This window comes from Solenopsis invicta, chromosome 4 (genome assembly GCF_016802725.1).
Source record: "Solenopsis invicta isolate M01_SB chromosome 4, UNIL_Sinv_3.0, whole genome shotgun sequence".
Lineage (NCBI taxonomy): Eukaryota > Metazoa > Arthropoda > Insecta > Hymenoptera > Formicidae > Solenopsis > Solenopsis invicta.
In genome coordinates, this window is record NC_052667.1 from 26,878,349 (window position 1) to 26,903,799 (window position 25,451).

The following is a 25,451-nucleotide window of genomic DNA, read 5'->3' on the forward strand; positions in this document are numbered from 1 at the left end:
ATCATGATTGGCTGAAACAGAATCGTAATCAGGAATCATAATCAACTAATCTGTAATCTGATACAGGGTTTAGGCTATTACTCCATAAGGCTCCACGTGGCTCCAGTGCTCTCTTAATTATTCCGCTTGATTTTCAATACCTCACTGACGGCCTTAAATCCTATAATAGATAATATATAATATTGAGAAATTAACTCGTGACATTACGTGTCCAATATGACTGCATTGATAAGGACACTGTAATATAATTTATTGTGTTTACAAGTATGAAATACTTGGGCTGTGTTCCAAAATTCACTGGCAGCTCTAAAAATTTATAGTTTATGTTACATGCACTATAGATTTCAATGAATGTTGGAACACAGTCTTAATAGATGCGTTTAAGCATTAAAGACACTTTTTGTGCATTCACAGAATGTTCACCCTCGACATAAAACTTTATTGATATATGTGTTTAATTGTGGTTATTTGTTAACATGTGATAGCAAAACAGACCCATAGCAGAACCAAAGATTTTCTAATTTACTTGATTTTTTGCAAATCTTTAACATCAGAGATTGATATTTTTCATTAAATAAAGATTAATTTAAACATGAGATAGCTGCATATATGTACAAGATAATTTAAATTCATAGTTACACCATTGTTTTCTAATCAGTGAGCACCAATATAAATATCTGCATAATTATTTATATAATTCCATAAGGTTTAAGTGAATAATTAATCAAATTTGTATAAATTTTAATATTTATTTTCATGCAATTGTCACATTTTCTAACGTAATTTGATACTTATGTTTATAAACAAACTTTCTCGTTACGTTAGAGGAGAAAAATCAAATCAAGTATTTTGTACTGATAAAAATATGTATGGAATTTTCCTACAGTGACATTGGACCTTTAGAACTCAATTTGACTAACAAAGCATTTTCAATAACTTGCAATTGGCACTTCAGCCAGTCTTGCATGTATATGTCTTGCATACGTTTGACCAGATCTATTTTTCTGTACATACTTATTAAATTAATCTTTTATTTAATGTGGTAAGTCTCTCTAGAGATTTGTACGTAGAAATTAAGTAAATTAAAAAAATCTTTGGTTTATTCTGTTACGTCACATGCAAACAAATAATCGCAATTGAATACATTTACACCTTCAATAAAGTTTTGTGTCGATGGTAAATATTTTTCGAATGCACGCAAAAATGTTTATAATTCTTTCAAATTCATTTTTTAAATATTATTTAATATTTGTAAACATAACAGATTACATTACAGTGACCTTATCGAGATCATTGAACACATGATATCACGGGTTTTCCTATATAAATTATTTATTGTATATTACATAATTTTCCAATATAAATTATATATTATGTTAGGCCTGTTCGTGTTACTCGCACTTAGAATCTTTGCTTTCTCTTTTAACGTTCAAATGTACCTATATTTATTTCGTTCTAAGTGCAAAAATTTTTGGAAACCTCAAGCAACGAGAACAGATCTTTTTCTATTATTTATATTTTATACATATTTATATATATTTATATACTGAGAAAAAAATTGTTAACTAAATTTTTCAACTCAATTAAATTTTTTCAGTTCAAGTATTTATGTATTTAACTTAAATACATAAAATATTTGAACTTTAGTTTAAACGTTAAATACATCATTTAACTTAAATACTTAAATTGAAGAAATTTAGTCAAGTTGACAACTTTTTTCCTCAGTGTATAAATATACATATAAATATATATAGAATATAAATAATATAATCTATATTTTATCCTCGACTCTCCTTGATAACACATACATATGTAGGAAGCGGAGACACAACCGAACGGGGAATGTGACGAGTATCATTTTGATGGCGCGACTTTGCGGCGATAGCCAGGGATCGTTTCACTTCACGAAGGAAGTGTAGACGAACGGCGTTCCTGAGCCCCGCGGGGCCGCCGTGGATGCGCGCGCGATGCGAGGAGAAAGTCCCAGGGGCGCGCGTACTCTCGTGCACCCGGCGCGTTACCGCGAGACATGATTCTCATTCTAATCCACGGTGCGCGGATTAAGCAGATCTTATAATAATAGGGAGGATGGATGGTACACGCAAAGGATTGATCAATCAACCCGAGCGTACACCCGGTTCTTCAGGTTGCGTCGAGCGTCATCGGGAATGAGAGAGAGAGAGAGAGAGAGAGAGAGAGAGAGAGAGAGAGAGAAACCGTCCGGATGTCTTCGTCTTCTTCCTTTTTGTCCTTTACAGTAGGCAGCTGCGTGCTCCGACCTGCTAGGAATGAAAAGAGGGGCCTCACGTGTCCGCGTTCTCAACTGGCGAAACGGACGCAATAAATTTTCTGTAGCGCGGACAGAACGCGGAGATGAGAGATGAAAAGGAGAGAGTCCGTGATTTTCTTATCAGCGACAAGCATAAAAGTCGCTCTCGTTTCTGTAGTGTTGAACGCCAACGAGAGACGAGTATCAGCTTACTCGAATTCGTGCGATCGCACTGTCCCTTTTGCCTCACGGGTTCGCGGGCCGTTGGCAAGTTTAGACTTCTCGACATCGCGACGAGATTAGATCTTTTTTTCTTTTTCAATTTGCATCGCGATTTACAACGAAGAGTTTTGAATCCCCAAGCGTTTTCTCGCTGGCGCTTGCTTCCGTCGCACGTTCGTTTCGATTAGTGCACCGGAGCGACGTTCGTGCTTACGTTCGATTATGTATACGAAATATCTAACGGATCTAGCGCGGAGAATGTATCACATGCGTGTGTGAACTACGTGGCATGGTCGGAGGGCGCTCGACGGAACTAATCGATGTTAACTGGTCGAGGAATTGGCCGTTCCTCTCGCACTCACGCGGCGTACGGAACTACGCGAGATGGACAGAGACCGAATTCGAGCGGATAAACAGATTCTTGCTAGAGAATCATGCATCAGGAGGAAAGAGCGAGGAAAGAGGAGAAAGAAAAGATATTTATTCGATTACGGATCGCGGCCAGGGACCGCGGCGGTTGCGAAAATAATTCGGTCTCTTCCTCTTTGCCGCGGCGGGAGTGACAGGCAAGCTAGGTCGCGCGTGCGCGTGCGCGCTTGCCCGGGAGAGGTTAGGTGACGCGACCGAGCGCTGTCGCAACGAAGGGCGAATCGTCGTCGGTCGCTCGGCGGTATAATATGTCCAGGAGAAATGTTAAATTTATCTTATCTGGCGTCATATCCGTATACTCCGCAGCGGACACACTGCGATAATCTTGATTATTTCGGAAAAACCGGTGACACTTTTGACGACTTTGCGGGATGTTATCTCCCTTGGGTTGCTTTCGCTTTGAACTTCAGATATTTTTGGATTTCGAACCGTGTCGGGACGATTCCCAATTAAGGATGCACAATTTTTATGTAACGTTTCTTAAATTTGTGTAGAATTCGGTAGAATTTTTTTTCCTGGCGAAAAAAATCTGCAAAAATGGCTAGAATTGGAATACTTGTTAATTTATGATAATTAAATATATATTTTTACGAAAAGGTATTTTTATAAAAAAGTAAATGTTTTTACGAAAAAAAAAATAATTTCTATTAAATTCTATTAAATTTCTTTGTACCTATTTATAGAAATTTTTTTCGCCAAGGTAGGATTTATATTGCTCATTTGCTGACATAAGTTGACGTAATTAAAAAAATAAAGTTTTTTACTTTGAATTTTTTTAATCATAAAAATTTTTTAATATTTTCAAATGCGATTTGATGGCGATGATTTAGTTTAGTTATTGTAAAGGAACAAAAGTTATTAGTTGTTTACTTAATGAATTCTTATAAAACTCCTTTTTGCAGACAACTGAAAAAAATGACAATTTTTTGGAGGTCTACGTCGCAGCAAATGAGTAATGTGTCGACATTTGCATGTTGACGAATTTTATGCTAAGCCAGTAAAGCCTGAAAAATAATTTCATTATTCCTTTGTTTGATTTAAAAAAAAAACACAATTCTAAATTAAAGTAGAGATAAAGAGAGATAAAGATAAGCTTTACGATAAACTTCATTAATATTCAATTTTTAATTAAATCTATTAATGTTTTATTTGTTTAATATTAAGTGCGGACAACTGATAATTTCGACTTTATTTATAATCAACGAGTTTAGCACTTCAGCGCTTGAATCTGACAATCGGACGGCCGCAGTCACATTTCGTGCTAATTACGGTTGAAATGTAGAGATCAGAAGTTGACCAGAAATAAAATGCAACGCACCGCCGCATAATTGCATTCGTAATTATAGGTAGCTCTTTTTCAGATTTTGTTGCTTTTTGAGGTTGCAGGCGAGTACGTGCATGAGATGCAATGGCATATTTACGATCGCGTGCTGAGGCGTCGTCCCGATTCTGAATAAAAGGAACACCCGGCTTAATCTTGACGTTAAAACGTTTGCGTGATTATTTTAGATTGTTTTATTTATGCGGCTGTGATTGAGCCGCGCACTGGAAACCCGAAAAGTTTCTTCACTTTACTTAATTATCGTTATTTCGAAATACGAATCTGCAGTACAAATGCGCGGACGAATTTCCCCTATCGGCATTTAACGTGAGTCATCTGACGCCTATCGCTCGCACGAAGGCATTAGAAAACGATAGAGAAGAGAAAATTGCAGGTTGTGAAACAGGATGCGTCGCATGACAATAATAATTTCCTCGTAAATGGAGACGTGCGAAGAAAAGGGTCGTCGTGATTTTTTTTCAAAACAATACGGAACCGCGCTGGAAATAGACGGGCGCGATTCTGAAGCACGCGGAAGAATGGGACAGAGAAACGACATTAGACACTCGCGCTTTCACTAAAATCGCTTTCGCGAATCGCAAAACTTCTCACAAACTCCGCTTGTACGTGCAAAAGAAAAATTTTAACGCGAATGTTTATCTACTCTTACATTACTTCGAAAATTGTTTTGTAGTTAGGATAATTCGGCTTTCGCAAGTCTTATTTTAAATCTATCATATGCTATCCTTATCCGGATAAAAATTATGTTTGATAAAAAGACAGATTCAAATTGGGATAGTCGGATACCATAATTATTCGGTTTTTTTCGTGTGCCGGATAAAATTTATAAAAACTTATTAAATAATTAAGTTTTGTCTTACACGCGAAAAAAACCGAATAATTACTGAATTCAGCATAACTAATAATAACTAAATTTGTTATATAAATTTAATTTTAATATAAAAATCATACATATTATTTTTATAATTAATTTTAATGTTAAAATAAAAATTACAAGGCATGCTATTTGGAGTACGCTTATCAGATTCGGTAGGCCGAATCTGGCAATGATTATTTGAGCCCTTTCCACGTACCGGACATAAAAGTTATATAATTTTTTATAAAATATAAAAATGTTTATATTTATGTTTATGTTTACATTTTTTATAAAATTTATATAGTATAGAGAATGTACATTTTAGAAAATATATATAAAATTACTTATAAAATATTGAATTTATTATATGAAATATAATTTATACATATAAATTATTATTTTATTCTTTATAAAAATAATGTAATTTTTTATTTCCGGCATGTAGGAAAAGCTTAAATAATTACCGGATTTGGTATGCTCTATCAAGACCTGTGCATTTGGATCTAATTCGGAGTAAGCTAAATTCAGCATGGTGCCGGACCAAATTTCTATCCAGCTAATTTTGCGCGGTGAAAATCTCGATTAACTGCGGTAAAACATTAAACTCATATATTGCTGATTTGCATGTTTGAAGGATCTTTACAAATAACATTGTCTCACGGATGTGAACGTTTATTGTGTATTGCGATCGCGTGAATTTCCGATTGCGCACCATCGATGTCGCAGAATTATAGTGATACCATCGTAGGATTACCGTGCACAAGAAAAAGAATATAACGAGTTTAAATACAGTTTTTCATAATAGTTTTTTCTTATTATCAATTTAGCACGTTGTTTTATTCGTAGAACTTGCAATTGTAATCACGTGCTTTGCAACTAAGCAAGATGCAACTGGGATGTTTTTAACGAGATATCTTCTGCGATTTTTAATTTATCGGTGTAGCTATTAATACTCAAAACTGTTATTTTTGCACGATAATAACAGCTGACGTTATATCGACGCTTTTTGCTAATTCTTCTGTGCAACAAGTTGATATTTGCTTTTATTACAATGTGCTATACTTATATCTAACGGGAACCAAACAGTATTATCGACACCTATAAGGGAGGCATAAATAACAGGAAGCCTAATAGGTCTGCAATTAATAGACGTTATTAATACATTCAAAAGAGAAAAAAATCAAAATAAAATTAAAATTAGAAGCGATAGAAAATAGGATCTATTGCGTCATATGGAAATCGATACTTTTTTTGGCGACTTCCGGTGCGCATCCGGAAATATTATAATTGAATACCCGCTGAGAAAGGTTCACCTTCAGGTTGTTCGTGGAATTATTTAACTTGCATACACACACACACACACACACACACACACACACACACACACACACACACACAGTTGTAGAACACGAAGGTTGCTCTACCACCTTTTACAGTGACTTTTGAAACGTGCAAAAATCGCAAGGATGACCGTGCGACTTTCGAGCGTTTCGTAAAACACTTGTTGTAAACGAAAGAAAAAAAAGAAAATAGAGATATCGCAATTCTCGCGATTTTACCTGCGAGTAATTTCCTCAGCGAGCTGGGGAAGCTCAGCAGAGAGGGGGAGTCGATACTCGAGAACCTTAACGTCGAGCACATTGTGGATATTTGCTTCGTACGCATTTTTTCCTTTTATTTTTACGGAATACCGGAATACGCGCCGGCAACAAACCGCGCGAGCGTGTTGGAGTCATAATTTTCTGCGCGAGCGGGTTTCAGCGCGCGCGCGTTCGCACGACGAGATATACTATACGGGAGTTTCGTAATAAATATATGCCCGGGATATAAAATAGAGTTGGCAGAGAGAAAGAGACAGAGAGAGAGAGAAAGAGCCGACCTTGCCCCGCAACCGGCTGCTCGCCGCCCGCTTGTTGCCAAGCTAACGCTGCTGCGTACATATAGCGGGGCGGACCGGTGCGCGCGCGCTCGCGCTTGTTCGTGTGATATCGCGTGGATGTGCGCGAATATCTAGGGATGCTGACGGTGCATCGTGCGTGTCGCGCGCATCCAGGGATGCTTCGGCAGGTATCGATATTTTGTCCGTCGATACCATTAAGCGTCTGAAAGGCACTATCGAAGAAGTGCGTTTGAAGTTTCGAATAGGAAACGACGTCTGCGCGATTTATTTTTACGCTAAGTACACATCAGGTGTATGTTTGCTCTTGTCAATTAATTAAACGACAGTTCTCCGTCGATACCGATATTTTCATGCTGAACGTAAATGTTCTAACATAGGTATTAAATTCGCGGTGGAATCTCGACACTGTCGCTTCAACTTTTTCGTACGCACACGCATATCGATATTGCGTTATATCGATTATATTACGGCATCTTCTACTCCACCCGTGAAGGCCGATGACGAAGTTGTTATCTTTAAGTATCTCTGATACTTGGTTAAAAAAAATCGTCTCTCTTAGTTCACCCGGATAGGTTCCCTAGAATTTCGAAATTACAAATACTGTGAAGTGTTGTGATAGCTTTAACATATTTTTAATTTAATTAATATTTAATTAATATTGAAGAAGAAAGACACACACACACACACACACACATTAAGCAAACATTATATACTCTTGTCTTTTTTAAGGGAGTCGATAATGTGTTTCAACATCGAATGCAATATTGCAAAATTGCCGGGAACACGCTGGCTTTTCGATGATAAAGCGGAATGCACAAACCGATTTCCCGTGCAATTTTCATGTAACTTCGATGTGCTCCGAACGGGTTGCCCACGCGCTGCATCGAACATTCCTTTCCTCGTTCCGCGACAGAATAATTTCTTTCTCGCAGAGTACAGGCGGTATCTAATTTCGTCCGTGCTTATTAGATGATAATTAAGATTACTGGGTACTTGCTCGGCATCGTTGACGCTAGCGCTCTTTTGCGATAATGCCGTTGCATTATCAAGCATTTTCTAATGCATTTTTAATGCATGCGCATATATTGGCTGTGTGTGAACCAAGCTTTTCTATAAAGAATCAAATCGAATCTTTGATAGCACGTGCGGAATCGAATTGAATCAAATCTGAGATTCACACGTCGAATAGGATTGAACCGAATTTCTTTGATTCTTTGAATTCAATTTTTGTCGGATTAACATTGTCTGTTAGCTTACAAGTAATTAAATATTTTCTCAATGACGTGGCAGATTCTTTTTAATAGAAAAAAAATTAATCAAACTTTAGAAAATGACTACAAAAAATAATGTGCTAAATAAAAATTTTAATTAGATATTAGATACTAAATGTAACGGTATTATACTGATAAATTAGCATTAATTATAATGTTATTCGAAGTGATAATATTTTAGTATGCTTCATTAAAATATAATTAGAATATATTCAAATTTTATTCTAAATTCTATAAAAACGTATAAAGCAAATTTACGAAGATGATTGTCTATCGTGTGCACAAATAGTTTAACGATTTAAAAACGTAGAAATCGACGTTTTAGAAATCGACAATCCTGCATGAGAATTGATATACAATAAAACCGGTTGAGCAGGAGATATAAATGAAACAATAAAAATAGGCAATTGATTCGAAATCAAATAATCGATGAATCGAAACTATAGCCGAATTCGAACTGTTCCGATTTGAAAACGACTCGAAGCCACTGTATATATACGCACATGTACATATAAGTATAGTCGTGACGATTTTAGCGTGTCATTTCGGAGCGCTCGAAAATAAAAATAAACCCATTACGTAATCCACGCGGAGACATCCGTTAAAACATCATTTATTAGGTTTACCGTCGCGCTACGACAGAACGTGAACGATCGTGCTGCGAGAATAATCTATTAACGGCGATATCAGCACAGGATGCACACGGCCCGTTGCAGTGAAAATCGATTTTCTTATGCCTCTATATATCTCGATAACGCACTTACGCCGGTAGACAATATCAGGCTCGGCGTTGACTATTTTCTCATTCGATAATGCTCAGTGGAGCGGAATATATCAATCGATTCGGTCACTGAATATTTGTCATTATTATGTCACGTTTATGTCGCTCGTCGATAGCAGTCGCGTGTATGTCTCTTTTATATTCCCTATTTTATTCTTATCTCGCATGCTTTGCATTAAATATCACGCTTGGGTTTTTAAATAGAATTTCTGTTAAATAGATATACCTAGGAACGTAAATAACCTTAACACGCGTGAACTTGGTACGTATCAGGTCATATTCCGGGGCTCGTGTTTCACATCTACTTATTATACAACATATTCGTCGGAGTTACTTTGTAATAATTTAACGATTAATCTCTTATATAAGTATACAATAATAATATATTGAGATACATGATGCACAATTAATTTTCAACTAAAACTTCAGGGCAGCCATTCGCGTCGTTTGCCATGGGTAGAAAGGTATCGCGAGCGACAGTTTTAGCTTTCGTTATCGGTTGAAGAGCGCACGGTTGAGACTCTCGTCCACATCGAGCGTCTCTTATTGATCGTCCACGGTGTTCGCGGAAGTTGGCTCGAAAACTTTGTTTCGCAAATGAAATCCGCCTCTGGATAGACGCGCGATGACAAACGCGATCGCGAAATTTTTGTATTCACGATTGTTTGTTCACGTTCAGCTCGTAGATTACAGGATACTTACATTGACTTAGAGCTGCGTGTATCAGAGTTTCTAAGCTTATAATTTCTAAACTTATAATCTACAATTTTTTTCCCTGATTGTTACTCGACAGCAATTATCGTCGCGAGTTCTTGCTTTGCCGATTGCGGGTTTAAAACGGGAAATCGCCGAGCAATTAGATTACTTTTGATTATTGATGATTATGTGAGATCATCAATATGTATCTCTCGCGCCGCTCTGTTTTTATAATTTGCAACCATGCGATAATGCGCTCGTTGTATAACGTTAAACTGATGCAACGATGATAATCATAGCATAATTCATACACGTGATATTGCATTAAAAATGTTCTCTTTTCTCGATTAAAATTTATTAATTGCACGCTTTTGAAAGGATCGCGATACCAACTTTTCATAGAATTTCGAAGCAAGAGTAGAAGATACGACTACATATAAGATCTTAAAGTCGCGAAAAACCTGAAGGAAAAGGATGCGATGCAGTATTCTTTATGATAATCTATTTGAAATTTATATATAATTGTGAAAAAAAAGTTGTTAAGTTGACTAAATTTTCCAACTCAATTAAATTTTTTTATTTGAAGTATTTGACTTAAATATATAAAATATTTGAACTTTAGTTTAAGCATTTATATATTTAACTTAACTACATACATATTATTAAAAAAAAAATATTGAAACGTGATTGTAGCTCAATTTATGCAAATGCAAATCAATATGCAAGCTAGATGAATAATGAACACTTTAGATGTAATAATTATAAATATAATTAACTATCAACTTACGAAGTAAAGTACATAATTAATGATATTAATGATGGATATTTTGGACTTATTTGTCTTTCAGCATCTATAATAGGTTAATAGGTTCAACAAATTAAAATTACATTTATTAAATTATCATATCTAATTAATAATGAAACAAATACCACGAATATACAGGAGCTTTGTGAAAAGCTTGTATATATTATTTAACTGAAACACATAAATACTTGAACTGAAGAAATTCAATCAAGTTGAAAAATTTAGTCAAATTAACAATTTTTTTTTAGTGCATTGTTTTCTTCTAACAAAAGCTGCGTTTCGATATACATTGCCAGTACGAAAAGCATATGGTTTACGTTACATTGACATTACAGGTTTTCAGTATTGGCAGTGAATTTCAAGAGCGCAGTTAAAATCTAAACACACTGTTCTTTTCAAAATAAATAAATGTTTTATCTCGTAAAAGAAAACATAGCATTACGAAACTTCACACAGTCGAGAGGACTTAGCCAATTGATGCGTTACGATTAATCGCGTGCGTTTCGCGGTATCATCATAATCGCATTACAACATTGTGAACATTGACGGTACTTTCGTACCACTGGTTGGCAGTTTTATTTGACAAACACGATATCTCATTTGCGATTGGGCGCCATTATTCATGACTAATTCGATATAGAGACGTCGCATTGCTCGCCGAGCCGGCAAAATCGCTGCATCTGATCACGAGCGCACCCACTGATGACCTTCCCCGCTAACATAATCGAATTAGCATGGCTACAATTAGCGTCATCGCGCGAATTAACTACCGCACGCGAATCGTGCTTTCGTTGTGCGAAAATTTATCTCTCTTCCCGTGCGAATCACGTTTATCCGCTTTTAATTCCGGACGAATGATCCTGCCCGGCGAGTTTATGACCCTTGTGTTACGTTTTTCACGGGTGAAAAAGTTGCACCGAAATTCGGAGATTCGGAAGAATCTTTTTGTCTCGAGTGTATGAAATTTCGCGAATACGAAGATAAACGCTTTGTTGGTAAACGCCATTTACTTCTCTCGGTGAAATCTTGAATAATAATGTTTTTCGCGTAGAAATATGTTGCGACGTGTTATGTAGAAGGAAGGAGAGAAAAATAGAGCAACCATTTCCGTCGCGCTTATAAATTATGTATTTTTACGTACAATACTTTGCGCGTAAATATACAAGCAAAATAGAAATTAAAGCGTTTCTAGATTTAGACGGTAAACGAAAACACTGAAAAACCGTGTCGAATACTCGCGTGCAGTTCCTACAGGCACTACATTTTCGTAAACGATAACGTGCGATCCGGCGATAATGGCCGGCAGACGCTCTCTCTAAGAATAATTATGTGAACCGAGTTTTACGATATAAAGAGGCTAACGAGTTCTCTCGAGCTCATAATAATTCCTTCGTGTCCCGATAAAAAAGACTTTGCCAACTCGCCGTACCATTTGCCCTACTAGACGCTCTTTTTTTTTTCCTCACGAAGAAGGACGGTATCAATTTTCCTCGTCTTCCTCTCTTATCGGCACGTCCTTCAACACTTGGAGGGAGAGTGAACTTTTATTACGGCGGCCTCATTCGGCAAACAGCGTTATTTTAATCAGGTTGCTTTAATAGCGAGAGAGAGAGAGAGAGAGAGAGATGCGAGGACCGTGCAATTTTCCTTCTCCAAAGTTGAGATCTTTCTTGCGGGCGTACGGTATCGTGCAAAAATGTGTGCCACGCGACTGATATTGCATCCGCGTAGTAGATGCCACTTTCGCGACAGCGTTAGCACTAATTTGAAGGGTCATGTAACATTTTCTCCGATCAGCGAAATACTTGCTTGAAGATTGTTTCGGGAGAGACGCGATATGCATAATCAATAATGAGAGATAAAATTATTTGTTTATTTCGGTGTGGTAGGGGGAGGAGGGGGAGATAACAAGGGGAGAGACAGCTTATCCGGGTCGTTTATTTTGTCGCGGGGATGCGGCGAACCTGTCGTCGTGCGAATTAGCCTCGCCAGTGATTCGGATCCGATGGTAATGGTTACGCCGCACTCTATTATTACGCTATCTTTAGGATGTATTCAAAATAGCGGAGCGACTCGTAGTAGAAGGGCAGACGTGCGCCAGAGAGAACAGCGCGCGTTACTCGTCGTCGTCGTCGTCGTCGTCGTCACGTATTTACATATACATGCATCCTAGGTGCACTCGCGCACACGCTGCGCCAGCAGTTCTCAACCGTTCTCGCCCGTTTCTCCCGTTCGGAACGACGCAGTTCCGCGGTGCTCGATCGCAAACGCGCACCGACGAGATTTCAACCTCGGAAATCTCGACGGCATACGCCGTTTTCTCTTCGTTTCCTTGCACGAGATTCGTAACACGATGTCATGAGCACCGTCTTTAAAATAACTGACGCAAGCAATTACACGTTTAATCTCTATCATTTACGAGTTGCTTTGAAACTCGTAAGCTGAGTCAAGTTGATTCTGGCGTCTTTGTATTTACGGAAACTCGAAAGTTACGGCTATATAATCCGCCCACGTGAGATTCCAAGTTAGAATATCGGAGGTCATCCTTGAATCGAGGTACTCGATTACCTCTCGTCGAAAGAATTATTCTAAGGCCGGTATTCATAGTCTGTCTTCATATTTAAGACCGTCTTAAGATGTCACGATAAACCAAAGCTGTCACAGATGTCACGTAGCAATCGTATTAGCATCTCGAGACATCACTGTCTTAATTAAATGTCTCGAGATAAGAACAGACTTATATGCATACCGATCCTCGATGAGGCATTTACTTTGCATCTGAAATTATCGATGTACCGAAGACTGAGATTCAAGGAGTTAAATGGATCGTCGAGGCTTAGGTATCTTCGGGAGGAACGCTCTAAGTTGAGAGCCACTGGCTCGCGAGCACACACAATGACCACCTGCGCGCGCGTACACGCAGCGTACACACGCGCACTGGCATCGAGTGGATCAATAATTTTTGATACTCGCGTACGGGACATTCAAAATACGCGCTCGCGGCGCATGCAACGCAGTTACGTCGCGCCAGCGACGGCAACGATGACGGTGGCGGCGGTGGCGGCGCGGCGGCGGGGGAGACAAACGCGGCGGAAGAAAAGCGCATGGAAAATGTCCCCTCGCGGATCGCGAGCGGCGTCCGAGATGATGCCCTCCTCCTTCACACGAGAAGCGGAGTCGAGCGTGCTCGCGCCCGCGCGCGGCGCGCGCGCGCTGCACAGCGGAGTCGCGTCGAATAGCGGCGCTTCGCGTTCCGATGCGCTAGAGACACTCGGGAGTCCGAGCGATCTGCCATTTTTAATCGATACAAGCCAGCCGCGTCCATGCGCGGTTCATAAATAGGAGAATCGAGGATCACATCGCACGAATCATTCGTGCGAATATTTGTACAATCTTATAGAAATGTATAAAATCATTATAAAGTCGCATTTCCTAGTGCACCCTTCGCCTTCCCTCCTTCCCTCCTCCTTCCCCCAGATAAAAATATGCGACGGTGTGTTTTGTTGGGCAAACTGTTAGATTAGATAGCAGATCGGCATATCGATTGGCAATCGTGCGAAGCGGTTACTGTGAACGCATCACACGCTTCTTTCATGTTTCGAGTCGGAGTCTTACGCTGTTAAATATTAAAAAGAATCAAATTTAAACCAATTCCTTGAATTTAATAACATTTTGTTATTCTTAACTTTTACGTATATTGAAATGTATTATTTTAACCCAAAATATGTAGTTAATAAAACAATCTCACACAGCACGAATGTCCTAGGGATAACCATGGAACATTCAAAGGACGTCACAAGGATGTTCTTAGGCTGTTCTTTGTATAAAATGTGTTGTGCGGGCCAATCAATTTCTGTAGATAAATTGCTTAATTTCAAAGTATAATATGTAATGACGCTGCTTCTTTTCTGGAATTCCGTTAATCGACGGAAGCAACTTTTAGCACGGCTGAAGGTATCCGTGAAAAGGTCCGAATGTTCCCCGGATGATTATACGTTCTTTCTGAGATGCCCAACGGTCGAGAACGCTCGTTATTTCCGAGTACGGACCTCGTCGCGCTAATTAAACACATTGCACGTTTAACGTTACATTTTCACGCGGTGTTTTGAAAATCTGCGCGCGAACAGCGAAATCCCCGTTGCGGATAGGTTGCGATAAAAACGTCGCAGGTGTTGCTTGAAGATTTATTATTCTGGCACAAAGCCTCTCGGACGTTTCTGTGCTCGTGGAGCGTTTCTGTTCTCGCGAGATTGCACCGCTGCGCCGTGCAGTTTAGCCTTTCCGCCCGGGTTCGGCGGTGGTGCGCGGCGCCGCGTCGTATAGCGGTAACGCGCGTCGGAAATTATTCTCGGATGGCGATTCCCGTTTAAGTCGACAAGCCGCACGGAAATAATGTAGCCCGCGCGCGGATGCGGAATCGCATGGCATGGAGGTGTGACAGTAAATGCTAAATTTGAATGGGGCGCGTGACCTCGCGCGAGATTTTTACAGCGCCCGTCGTCATAACACAGATTATTCGCGCGCGATATACGGTGAGAATTCTCTTATTGACGAGGAGAAAGAGAAGGGCGGGGGAGGGGCGGTGAGGGGAGTGGCGAGGACACGAGCAGAAAAAGAAGGGGGAATTGTGAAAGGAGAAGGAGAATGACGAGGGGGGGGGGGAGGAAAGGGAGAGAATGAGAGAGTGAGCGAGAAAGAGAGACGAATGGCAGTAGGGGAGGAAGGTGAGATACAGGGAAGAGAAGAGAAGGAAAGGGTGAAAGATTAAGATCGGTATAAAGCGGAAGATAAAACGCGCAGACAGCGAACTTCGATTTGAAGCTACGAGTACGCTAAGTAAATTTGCGCAATCTTTTCGTTGAAATACCCCATCCAAGTCCATCGATGTTACATTTGTTTCTCCGGTTCCTCATATCATTTTATCGTCCTTACAAAAACCATAACACGTTGACACGTTTTTTGGGGGGAAGGGGGCAGATACGAACGTTTCGGGAGCGACAAAAGTCGCCGAGAATGTGGCAATGAAAAAACTAGCGATTTCACGAAAAAGTTGGTTCTGTCCGATTCATCGCGTGGCAGCTCGGTGCGCCGCGTCGCGGCTGGGAGGGACAGTGGTGGCCAGTGAGAGGAGGACGGGAGGGGAATGAGGAGGGAGGAAAGGGGAGGGGACAGCAAGGCATACACACACGAACACCGTGAACGTCGCCCCGCTCCGCCCTCGCCTCGCCGCGCCTCGCCGATCGCTCCGATCGCGCGCGCGGTGCGGCGCAACGTTCGCGTTGCACACGGCGAGGGAGGATGGTCGCTCGCGGGAACGGCCAGCCGAGCGAGCGGACCTACGCTTCGCTATTCCGTGCGTTCTAGCGAAATAGCTTCGTGCTGAGACCGAGTCCGTTCTTCGTGTGCCCGGGAGCCGAGTGTAAGTCTCCGAGAGGAACGACCGTTGCCGTTGTCGCCGCGTAACGAGACCTTGTTCCGTACTCCGGGTGCGATTGAAGGGTCGGTCGCTCGCGCGTGGCAGGACTCCCCGCGGTGGCCCTTTCTTCCTTCGCCTTTCGTCCCTGCGCGCCGCAGCCGCCGCCGTCGTCACCGCTGTCGCCACCGCCGCCGCCGTCACCGCCGCCGCCGCCGCCGCCGCCGCGCCGCTGCTGTTACCCGTCTAACCTTTTTCGTGGAATTCACGCGGCTACGCCGATGCCGACGTTTGTTCACGTATCTGTCTCGCGGGGAGGGGGTGGGCAGGGGGAAGTACGCAGGATCCGACAGCGACTGTCTCTTAATCGTCCCGAGTGACCCGATGTGTGACGCTCGGTTCGAGGTACGTTTTTCTCTCGGCGGATAAAAAATTTTCCTGTCTCTCACTCGTTTTCTCTCTTTCTCTTTCTCCCTCTCTGTCGACTATTCCATTCTCCGTGCTAGCATCTTTATCGTTTCCCTCTCTCTCTCTCTCTCTCTCTCTCTCTCTCTCTCTCTCTCTCTCTCTCTTTCTCTCTCTCTCTTTGTCTGTTTCGTGCTGCTCGCGCTTGGCACCTTTTTGCAGAGCTCCGCTTTGCTCGTACTCCGGGAAGTGCGTCGCACGCGCGTCTCCCTCGCACCAGTGTGACATTAGCAGCGCTGTGCTCTGCTCGCTATTCGGAGTAGAAAACGGAACACTCCGGAGCGCCAAGGTGGCATTCTACGGACGTAAATAATGTCGCGTTATCAAACGATCGTGCGTCGTCGCGCAACGTACCTCCCCGTCGTCGCGTCCGTCGTCATCGTCGATTCGAGTTGAACGCGGATATCTCGCGCGGACCCCGCGGGAGTAAACGGGATGCGTGCAACACTTCGGGCGTTGAATGGGGTAATCACGGCGTTTAGGTTAGGGATCCTGGTACAATTGACGTTCAATTAACAGGTTTTGGTGGTCTTCGCGACCGGCTATAGAAAACTTGGATTTAACCTTGAACGGATCTTTTACGCTCCTCTTTCTCGGTTTGCTGCTTTGAGGTGCTCCGATCGATAGCAACAGTGAGCCGTAGGAAAGACGAGCGTTCGAAGTGACTTTACTACCTCTGGCTCTGCTTCTGAAATCACTAATAAGACGACGAAAGATAAAAGTTTCTAATTATTTGAATTTGGTTACGGATTTTGTTATTTTATTCTCCCCATCTTGTGATAAATTTCAGTGATTTGCTTGGACTTTAAACTTGTTGTTTTCGCACGGTTGTCAATATACAAAGTGCTCGACAGAACGATGTTTTAATAACAGATCTTTTGCATTTCAAGTGAATTGATTCTGATAAGAAAGATTTCTTTAAAAATTAAATATATTGGAAGCAAAAAGTTTTAGTGAATTATGTCTTTGGATTGTAAATAAACATCGTATTATAAACAACTTTTATTTTATTTTTATGATAATTTTAAATGAACTTTATTTTGACAAAAATTCTACTTCCTTAATCTCAGTTGCCAAGATATATAATGTTGAATCGCAACAAATCATGTTTATAAACAGCAAAGCTATCATACATAAAATTTTTAATCATAATTGATCCATTTGCCTAGAACTAAAGCTTTTCATAATTTTGGCCTTGAGAAAAACTAGAAAAAGATGGAAGATAGTTGCATAGATGCCTAGAAAGAGAGGAGACAATTGTGTGAATCAGAAAGAGAAAAAGATATGACAATTGCTTTCTGTTTTTTTCTACCTGATCTTTGGGTCAAGTATCAACAGAGACATATGACATATTGGACACACTTTTATTGTGTTTATAGAGTAGTAAAAGATCCATTCAAGATGTTTTCTATGGTAATTTTTATCGAAAAAAATTTGTTTTAAAATTTATTAATATGTTAAAAAATTTTGTTGTATTATTAACAGAATAGCAAATATTATTTATTGCAAAATTAAGCCTCAGATGTAAACAGAATAGGAAACAAAGAATAAGGAACAATTTAATATATTAAATAAGGAAACGCTTTCCTGTTTCTTGTTCTTTTTTTATTTGTTTATTGTGTCTAGATTATAATGAATTATATTTTGTGTTTTTTAGATCTCCACTGGCATGGAGCTAGGAGCGCACTGATAGCGTTAGTTTACGAGGTATTATTTAATTTAGTTTTATAATATTTTTTATAATTCTTTTTTTATAAGTTTTTCTTACGATACTTGCAGAAATATTATTTTAAAAAATTGTATAATTTGTGTATAAATTGTACAAACTTCTTATTGTTCACAATTAATTTTTTTTATATACGATTTTTATTTGTTTATGTTAAAAAATAGATATTTTTTGCTTAATTTTATATTGATATTTATGCTTAATATTTTTTTTCCTCTTACTGTTAACAATTGCAATCATTACTAATGCTACATTTAGCATTATTAAATTTAAGTTCTAAAAGAAATTTGTGTGTGCGTGCGTGTGCGCGCGCGCGCATGTGTGTGTGTGTACATATACATACATTCATTCATTATTAGTAAAATTAATTTATTTGAATATGAATTAAAATTAAATTAAAATTTTAATTTACTTATATTTTAAATTACTTATAAATACGTTTATGCTTTATGTACAGATCTTGGTTTCTATGCATTGCCTGCCAAAGAAGAACTGAGCCCAATGTTTCCACACAATTCTAGTTCACATGAGATTTCTACAGAAACAAATGCCTTCGTACAAAATTCCATTGTAAGTATTTATATATAAATTGTGAGCATTTAGACGAATAATTATATATATATACAGGGTGCGAGAAAAGTTCCGGGACGGCGAAATATCTCGAAAACTAAGCATTTTAGGAAAAAGTGTTTCAGACAAAAGTTGTAGGGTTTCAAAAGATCTATTTACTGATCTTATCAGTTTGACCTTGGATGGCGTTGCCAAGGTCAGATCGAAATCACATCAACTTTTTTAAATGGAACTGTCTACTTTTTATTGCATATTCTTGTAGCTTATCTCGAGACCTTTCCAAAACACTATAAACAAATGTATTTTCGTTAAGTATTTTTCGAGTTGTGAAGCTTGAAAGTTACAGTACATTACAGTTTTCAAGCCTCACAACTCGGAAAATACTCAACGAAAATGAACTTTCTTGTAGTGTTTTGGAAAGGTCTCGAAATCGATTACAAGAAAATGCAATAAAAAATATGCAGGGTGTTCAAAAAGTCCGCGACAATCAACCAGTCCGGGACTTTTTAAACACCCTGCATATTTTTTATTGCATTTTCTTGTAATCGATTTTGAGACCTTTCCAAAACAATACAAGAAAGTTTATTTTCGTTGAGTATTTTCCGAGTTGTGAGGCTTGAAAGCTGTAATGTACTGTAACCTTCAAGCTTCACAACTCGAAAAATACTTAACGAAAATAAATTTGTTTATAGTGTTTTGGAAAGGTCTTGAGATAAGCTACAAGAATATGCAATAAAAAGTAGGCAGTTCCATTTAAAAAAGTTAATGTGATTTTGATCTGACCTTGGCGACGCTATCCAAGGTTAAACTGATAAGATCAGTAAATAGATCTTTTGAAACCCTACAACTTTTATCTGAAACATTTTTTTCTAAAATGCTTAGTTTTCGAGATATTTCACCGTCCCGGAACTTTTCTCGCACCCTGTATATAAAACCATTTAGATAAATCCAAAATGAATTGTGCATGTTACTGAAATGTCAAATTCTAGTTAGTATATATTAATACTTTTATTGAAGTGATTTCAAAATTTTAAAGACACATATGGCGCTTAAAATGCTATTTATAGAAGTTATATACCATAGTTTGGAATCAATTGCATTATTTATTATGATATTTAAATATAATTATCTGCATTTACATATGTCAATAAGTTAAATTACTTTTTTTTATGTAATGTTATTAATTGTGTGTGATACGATTATCTATTACGACTATTAATCTTTGATTTATTATATTTTATATGCAACATTGTTTCAAATTATGGCATTATAGCTTATATGTTTATTGATATCTTACACTAATTTGTTTAACGACAAATATTTTTATTTGGTCATTTTTTTATGTTATAGGAAGATGTAGTAGTATTAGAGGAGAATTTGGAGAGCAATTTGGATGGGGTGGGGGAAGGGGAAGGATCAGAGCACATTAGGTACTGTGATATCGAATCGATAGCAAACAGCAGCATGATGGCAGCACCTATTAGCCATCCCGAAGCTACCGCCGCCAATGACTTTTCAACCGTCCTGCTGAACCAATCCGGTAAGTAAATTAAATATTTTAATATTTATAATATCCCTGCTTTATATATATTCTTATATATTCTTTTTTAATTTTATCTTATGTTTATTTAATATTTTATTATTAAAAATAATTGTATCTTAGAAATTTAAAATTATTTTGAAAGTTATTGTAAAATTGAATAAAATCATAATTTCAACTGATAAATATTTTATGAGAAAAATACATAAGCATGGCTAGTAAGTAACTTAATTTTTTATACATAATTTTTTATAAATATGATATTTAAATTATACGAAATTATACAAAAATTATTTCTTAATATTAAATTTTATAATTCGGATATTCTCTTTTGACAATTTTTGGATTCAAAAATATATTTTTAGTAATATCCAAAAAAAATTTAGATATGTTAAACGTAAATAAATGTTTATATAGATATTGGAAATTCTGTTTCATAGGGAATTCTATTAAAACAAATTACATTTATATTACAGGGTTGTGCGTTTTACGCGTAAAATATAAATAGTTTATATTATGCATAAATAACGTAAATTATGTATAAAATATTATTTATGTGAACTATAACTTATCGATTGTGGAAGATTTGGACTTGATAATATATTGAATATATCATTTTCTTTAACTTTGTAATTTTTAATACTATATATTCAATATTATATATTTTTATTATTAATATGTACATTAAAATTAAATTAACAATTTTAAAACTTGCTTTTTTCTGCATTGTACTCTCTTATTTAATTTACAATAATTTACATGTTTGTATTGTCTACATGAAAAAAGTTTGTGTAAATATTACATATTGTTTAGGTAAAAAATCCATGTAGACCTTATCTTGAAATATATGGCACAACCCTGATTTATAGGATGATTATTCTAATTACAGGTGAGTTCAACTCAACCGGTATAGGTAAGGCCTGCCAGTCAGTGGCGCCAGCAACCACAAAATACCCAACAAATCACCCTCAAATCTGCGATAATAATAATAAAATAAATAATCACAACAATGCAGAACATAATCATCACAAGTACAGAAAGCAAAACACACCGGGCTTGCTTGGTCTGCAGCTGGGCAGCTCCGCCAATAACTCTAAGTCTACTTGTAAGACATTAAGTGATAATAAGACTAGCTTTAGTACTGTATGCATAAGGCTAAGTGTACAGGGCATGGTGTGTCTCGCCGTTGAGGTAACTAGCCTAGTTAGGATACTCAAGTCTGATAGTCCCCAACGGTCGTTACGCCTCCCTAACTCTGATGACAATTACTCCTTACTAGGGTCCTGCCTTGACTTAGGCGACAACAATAAATTTAAGGCTAATTTTAGTTATGTATGTAATAACAACTCCAAGTCTGTGATATTGCTCAGCTCAACCAGTTACAGTAACCATTACCTCCTCTTTAGTGGTGGCTTTGACAAGATAGCTGCTGTTATCCCGGTACTTTGTATTAAAAGGGACGATTCTACCACCACATCGAATAGAATGAAACTACTAGGTGATAAGTACGCCCTAGTTACCAGTTTTGCTCAGATCTCTAGACTGCTTGCAAACGATAGAATTCTGGATGATTCTAATTCTGACATCCGAGTTTTGTTGAGCCGCCGAATAGTACGACACCTATTTGAGGAAAATGAATGTCAACACTCGCATTTGAATGTCAACTCTCTAGTACTGGTGTTCGTTTACGCTCAGAATTTCGCGATGCAGAATTACGCCGCAAGTTCTTCCATTACGCTTATCGTTTCCAGAAACGAAGTAATTGACCACACTTTGCGATCTTTCCTGAAAAATCTCACACAACTATATGTACAATCTTCTATTTCTCCATTATGTAATGTCACTGTGACCGAGCTGATGCAACACATATGTGTTCCACTATTAATAATATGTAAAAGTAATGATTACAACGTTGGTAATAATTATAATGAATATTATAATAACGAGTACAGTAACGTTGGTAGTATTGAAGAAGAAATTAATATTAGTAATAATAATCCAGATGTTATCGGAGACATTGTTGACATCGCTGTGTGCTACAAGACTAGTGTAATGACTACTAATGTTAGGATCTTAGGGTCTCAAAATGATGGTATTAGTTGTACCGAAGCAACAATATATACTGTTGGTGCTCTTTTATTTCAGGATAACAATAAGCCTCTAAACACTTGTTTTAAGATTAATAGACATAGAAGATTGGTCATTACCGATCGCGAATCTAACTCTACCATTAAGTCTGTATTTAGGTCTAAGTTAAACGATAAGTGTAGTAATGTTAAGTTTGAAACATCTCATGCCGCTCGACTTGACGAATCTGACAACAGTAAGCAAGTTAAGTTGACTGTCAACATTCCTATAATGACTACCTGCAAGCCTACGATGACGCTTACATGCCAATCAGCCACCGTCGCATCCCAAACAATTGTTGTACCTGTATCTCGGGCGGAGAATCGCACGAACGACAATGAAATGCGATTGGAATATTTCAATATACTCCGAAATGACCAAATATGTATCCAATATATGCTGCTAAGTCATACAGATGATCTTAATAAGAATGATTTGTGTTGTTATGACACAACTAAATTTAAAGACGCGCAAATTTATGCTATTGACAAGCTCAAGGCTACTACAACATCGAAAGATGACGCTCAGTTGATTTGCAAATATCACCGAGATACTCTTAAATACGACCAAAGTCGTAACAATTATAATGACGATGATGCCATCATATGCAACGGCAACGAAGATTTCTCTCTATCGACTACGGCATGGCACCTCCTAAAATATTATGTGGGTGCGTTAATTTCTGCTTGTCGAGGAACGTACAAGACCAACAAGAACGAATACGAAGTTAATCAGCGTCTACTACGATCTATCTTGAACGTCCTAAGTCACAAATATGTCACAGAGTTGTGTGTAAGCTACAACGAGCCTATTGCAAGTTACAAGCAACATTGGGGCATACCAATGGGATTGCGGTTAGTAGGAGGTGGAGAGAGTTCCTTGAACAGTGGAGGAGCTGCCAATTGGGGAACAACGCAAGCCACTACACCGAATAATAATAATACGAATCAGAGTGGATGGGGTGGTACACCCGGAAACCCGCCCGGTAGTGCTAATGCGCCAAATAATTGGGGCGGAAACACTGTCAATCGATCTGTCACTGGTAATCCAAATCAAAATCAAAATCAAGGACCACCTGGAAACCAAAATAATCCGGGTAAGAACAACTAAATTGATATATAGATAAAAGAAATTTTTAGAATTAATAAATATATCCAAAATATGCATATATCCAAAATATTCACAAACGTGTATACAAATTTTTTATATTTATTAAACTATTTTATGTAAGAATTAGGCTTATATTTAATTTGCGTTAAACTAGATAATTTTATTTATTAAAATTTTTTAAAGGTATATTACACAATAATATTAAAATTATATAATAAAATATGAATATAATACAAAAATGAATATTTTGGATGTAGAGATAAATCATGAAATCAGTATACGTAGAAAATATTATTAAATATTAATTGAATACGATTTTTAGATTTTATTCTTGTTTATTATTTATAAAGACAATTGTATTGTTTTTCTTGATTAGGTAATGTGAGTAAAGTTAATAATCCCAATCAACAATCGAATCAACAATCTGGTCCGCCAACATCTCAATCAAATAACCCTACCCAAGGGAATCAGAATAATAACCAATGGTCTCAGGGAAAGTCTAATAACCCAAGTGGTCTTGGGCAAAATCCATCAGTGCAAAATAACAACAGTAGTGGCGTTCAACAGCAGCAATCTTCAGGTTCAAGCGCGAACAATAATCAGTCCAATAATCCTACTCAAGGAGCTGTAAGCATTGGCAACACATCAACGACTAATAATCCGTCTACGAAACAGCAACTCGAACAACTCAATACAATGAGAGAAGCACTTTTTAGTCACGATGGTTGGGGCTGTGTAAGTAAAATACAACATACATGATTATACATTTTAAAAATGTAGCATTGATCTTGAGTTTGTTTATTATACAAGATCTCAATGAACTTGTTACGTAAAAAAAATAGTAGTACATTCGAAGCAATATGTTTTGTAATTGTTAAAAGATTAATAGTTATTGTAATTGACATTTTGTATGATAATATGAATAATTGTCAATATGAATTATTTGCAGCAAAATGTGAATCAAGATACAAATTGGGACGTTCCAACATCTCCCGAGCCAAGCATAACTAAAGATGGTGTACCGATTTGGAAACCACCGGTGAACAACGGCACTGATTTGTGGGAGGCGAATCTGCGCAATGGTGGACAGCCGCCACCTCAGCAGCAAACGAAAGCACCGTGGGGCCATACTCCTGCGACGAATATTGGTGGCACCTGGGGCGAAGACGACGAAACAGCAGATTCGTCCAACATGTGGACCGGTGCACCAACCCAATCCCAACCGAGCGCAGCTCAATGGACTGGTGCCGCCGGTAACCAAGCCGGTATGTGGGGAGGTAGGCTGGTGAAGGCTGGAGATATTAGATCTATATAGGCAAAATGTTTTTCCAAATTTCTTGATTTTGACTGAGAAATATTCTTAATTTTTCTAGCATTATATTAGCTGTTTGTAATGTGCCTGTTAGCGCACTGCTAACGTTATTCTGTACGTGACTATGTTCAGAAACCCGAATCTCGTTCAGTTGCTACAATGCATTTATAGTAGACCTGTAGATAACATAGAAAAGAATATTATATACTAATATTGTATACTCTAAATACATTATATTGTTCTTATTCTTACTATTTTTTTATTTTTTTATTCTGAGCACAAAGAGATATATCTAAGTTTGTTGATGTCTTTTTTACATTTTTTTTTCTTTTTCTCTCTTAATATTATTTCTGCATTGATAAATTACAAAGTTTGAATAGAAATTACTTTAATGTTTTGCAAATAGTGCATATAGTGTAATTAAAACTAAAAAATTTTCTTAAAAGTAACTTTTATTTAATGTGTAAAAAAGTAAAATATACTTTTATAAGAAAAGCATTGTTTACGTCATATATATTTTAAAAGAAATCTGGTAAATATATATATATATATATATATATATTTTTTATATATTAAAATTCTAATTTGATCGATATTGGGGCATCCTGAACAAATTC

The 25,451-nt window shown here is 37.7% G+C and overlaps 1 protein-coding gene across 11 annotated transcripts in view; it reads left to right on the forward strand.

Annotated features, from left to right (window-relative positions):
- Positions 1 to 25,451, forward strand: part of LOC105196333 (trinucleotide repeat-containing gene 6C protein) — a 53,873-nt gene that overhangs the window by 1,422 nt on the left and 27,000 nt on the right. For 4 of the 11 annotated variants that reach the window (XM_039448247.1, XM_039448249.1, XM_039448248.1 and 1 more), the window contains exons 2-7: positions 18,107 to 18,156; positions 18,633 to 18,745; positions 20,096 to 20,285; positions 21,175 to 23,508; positions 23,899 to 24,257; positions 24,472 to 24,799. In XM_039448247.1, the coding sequence (XP_039304181.1) occupies positions 18,677 to 18,745; positions 20,096 to 20,285; positions 21,175 to 23,508; positions 23,899 to 24,257; positions 24,472 to 24,799 (3,280 nt within the window). In that variant the 5' untranslated portion in view covers positions 18,107 to 18,156; positions 18,633 to 18,676. The other 7 variants (XM_039448244.1, XM_039448239.1, XM_039448241.1 and 4 more) reach the window with 7 other exon arrangements.